The sequence below is a fragment of the Artemia franciscana genome, chromosome 21 (assembly GCF_032884065.1).
Source record: "Artemia franciscana chromosome 21, ASM3288406v1, whole genome shotgun sequence".
In the NCBI taxonomy this organism is placed as follows: Eukaryota; Metazoa; Arthropoda; class Branchiopoda; order Anostraca; family Artemiidae; genus Artemia; species Artemia franciscana.
The window spans coordinates 14,219,950-14,222,592 of record NC_088883.1 but is presented as its reverse complement, the minus strand read 5'-3'; the positions used below and the strand labels follow the sequence as shown (position 1 = coordinate 14,222,592).

General features: G+C 41.8%; 1 protein-coding gene across 1 annotated transcript; it reads right to left on the bottom strand.

Moving 5' to 3' along the window:
* Positions 1-640: 640 nt before the first annotated feature.
* Positions 641-1,033, bottom strand: LOC136040693 (uncharacterized). The gene has a single exon (XM_065724991.1). The coding sequence runs from the start codon at positions 1,031-1,033 to the stop codon at positions 641-643; it is 393 nt and encodes a 130-aa protein (XP_065581063.1).
* Between the last annotated feature and the right edge of the window lie 1,610 nt (positions 1,034-2,643).

Below are 2,643 nucleotides of genomic sequence, written 5' to 3'. Positions count from 1 at the left end.
CCTTGTAAAACTGAACATGAAAGTTCACAAAACTTGTTACATGCTGATTTTTGTTCGTACAATTTGCTGCTTCCAGATTTTCTGTTCATGAAACTTTTTACACGTTGATTTTTCTCCTCGTGAAACTGATTTCGTTCATGGAACTTGTTGTGTGCTGATTTTTCTTCGTCGAACTTGTTGTTTTGCTGATTTTTGTTTTGTTTTTGAAACTTGCTGATTTTGGTTTGTGAAACTTGTTGCATATTGATTTTCGTTTGTGAAACATGTTGCATATTGATTTTTTCTGTTTGTAAAACAAAGTCCTTACCTTAGACCTTAGACCTTAGATCCTCCTGTGACTCCAGAGGCGCCCAGGGCATAAACGAGAAGCCACCAGTCATCCCTCATGTGTGGCGCAGCAAGGACATCTTCCCACGCCGGTTGAAGGGAAGCATTTATGTTTCGCAGGTCCGTCTGATAGGTGCGCCGCAGTGTATTACGCGGCCTGCCTCTTCTTCTTATTCCTTCAGGTTGCCTCTGGAACGTCGCTTTCGGGATCCGGGAATCGTCCATGCGAAGTACATGCCCCAAGTATTTTCACCGACGTGTCCTAATGACATCTGTCACTATGGGTTGTCCGATCATCCGTCTCACCTTCTCATTAGAGATTTTTTGTGACCAATGGATGTTTAGTATTCTCCGGAGACATGTATTCTCTAAAGCTAGAATTCGCCTTTTTTTGCGTGTTATTCAGATGCCAGGTATCGGAAGCATATAACAGGACGGGGATGACGTTGCTATTGAATAGACGAAGCTTGAGTCGGAGGGAGAAATTCTGTGACCTCCATATCAATTTCAGTCTGTTGAATGTGCCGGAGGCCTGCCCAATGCGGCATGATGTATCTTTTTCAGTTGATCCTGCATTTAACACTGTGCTCCCAAGATATTCAAATTCTAGAACCTGCTCAATGTCCTGGTTATCGCATCTCAGGTGTAAAGGTGAATCGGCTACTGCCATACTTTTTGTTTTATCATCGTTGATTCTTAGTCCCATAAGTCGGCCTCTGTCATGTACATCTTCTAGAAATTCTTGCAGTCTTTATTTACAGGACTCAATAAGCGTGATATCGTCGGCAAAGTCTAGATCAATAGTGTTCTACGTTTAATTGTATGCTTCTGGTGCCAGTGTTACAGAGCAGATGGTCAATGGCTAGCGCAAACAGGAAAGGTGACAAGACACAGCCTTGTTTAACACCGGAAAGGACACGAAAGTATCTTGTCCTTCCTTCTGTTGTTTTAACTCAGCATTCAGATTCTTCGTATAGAGCCATTATGAGGGCTATTAACTTCTCAGGGATCCCATAAAAGGTTAGTAGTTTCCATAGAGTCTCCCGATGCAGCGACTCAAAGGCCTTTTCAAAGTCTATAAATGACATGTACAATTTGTTTTGCCATTCTCGGCTATCATCAATTAACACCCTTAGTGTGAAGATCAAATCGGTACATGAAAGTCCTGGTCTAAAACCATGCTGCTCTTCTCTCAAGTACTCGTCAAGTGGACTCTGCATTTTGTGAAGGATTGTTAGTGAAAGAAGTTTGCCAGGTATGAATGAGAGACTAATACCTCTCCAGTTCCCAGGTATTGTCTTATTACCTTTTTTGGAGAGTTTTATGAGTGTGCTGCGCCTGCAATCTGTTGGTACTTTTTGTGTCATCCAAATTTTTCGGAACAAGGACAGCCATATAGACATGCATGGAGCGATTGATGCCTTTATCAACTCGGCCGTGATACGGTCTTCGCCTGGTGCCTTGCCGTTTTTTAATTTCTTTGTGGCTGTTAGTAATTCGTCAAGAGTCGGGGGTTCTGTATTGATGTCAAGCCTGAGGAAAGCTATAGAGGGTATATCTAGAAGCTCATCAGGCGGTGGTCTATTCAGAAGCTTTTCAAAATGGTTGGCCCATGTTTCATCAATAGCCGATCGCTCGGTGATGAGAACGCCATCAGAATTTCTTACAGGTCCATCTTGAATCGGTTTCTTGCCTATTATTTCATTCGTTAGTTTATAAAGGGTCCTCGAGTCTCCTCTCTTCGCTGCATCTTCGGCTTGTATTATTTTTTGCTCAATGTAATTTTTCTTATCTGTCCGTGCACTTTTCTTGATTTCTTTGTCGATCCTCCTATAATCATTTTGTTTGTGTATTTGTACACTTGGTACATGGGCATCCAGGAGTTGGCTTTTAACTTTTTCCTTTCAGCGATCAGGTCCCACGTCTTTTGGGAGAGCCATTCATCATTCAATTTTGGACGGTACCCAATTGTTGATTCTGCCACTTCTTGACAGCATGACTTCATACTCTCCCATATTGTCTCACAATCTATATCTTCGGGCGAAACGAGGGTTTCAAACTTATTGGATAGTTCAACACTGAACAACGTTTTCATTTCATTGTCTTTTAGCTTTGCTGATACGAAAAGTGGTTTTGCAGGCAGGGGGCACTTTCTTGTCTGTTTCTTTAGTTTCAAAAGAATGATGGCTATAATTAAATTGTGATCAGATCCTACATCTGCTCCTCTATAAGCTCTAACATCTTGTAGACTTGAGCGCCATTTCCTATTAATGAGACAATGATCAATTTGGTTTCTCATTCGACCATCAGGTGAAG

Coding starts and splice junctions, on each gene's coding strand:
- LOC136040693 (XM_065724991.1), bottom strand. CDS start 1,033: ATGGGACTAAGAATCAACGATGATAAAACAAAAAGTATGGCAGTAGCC.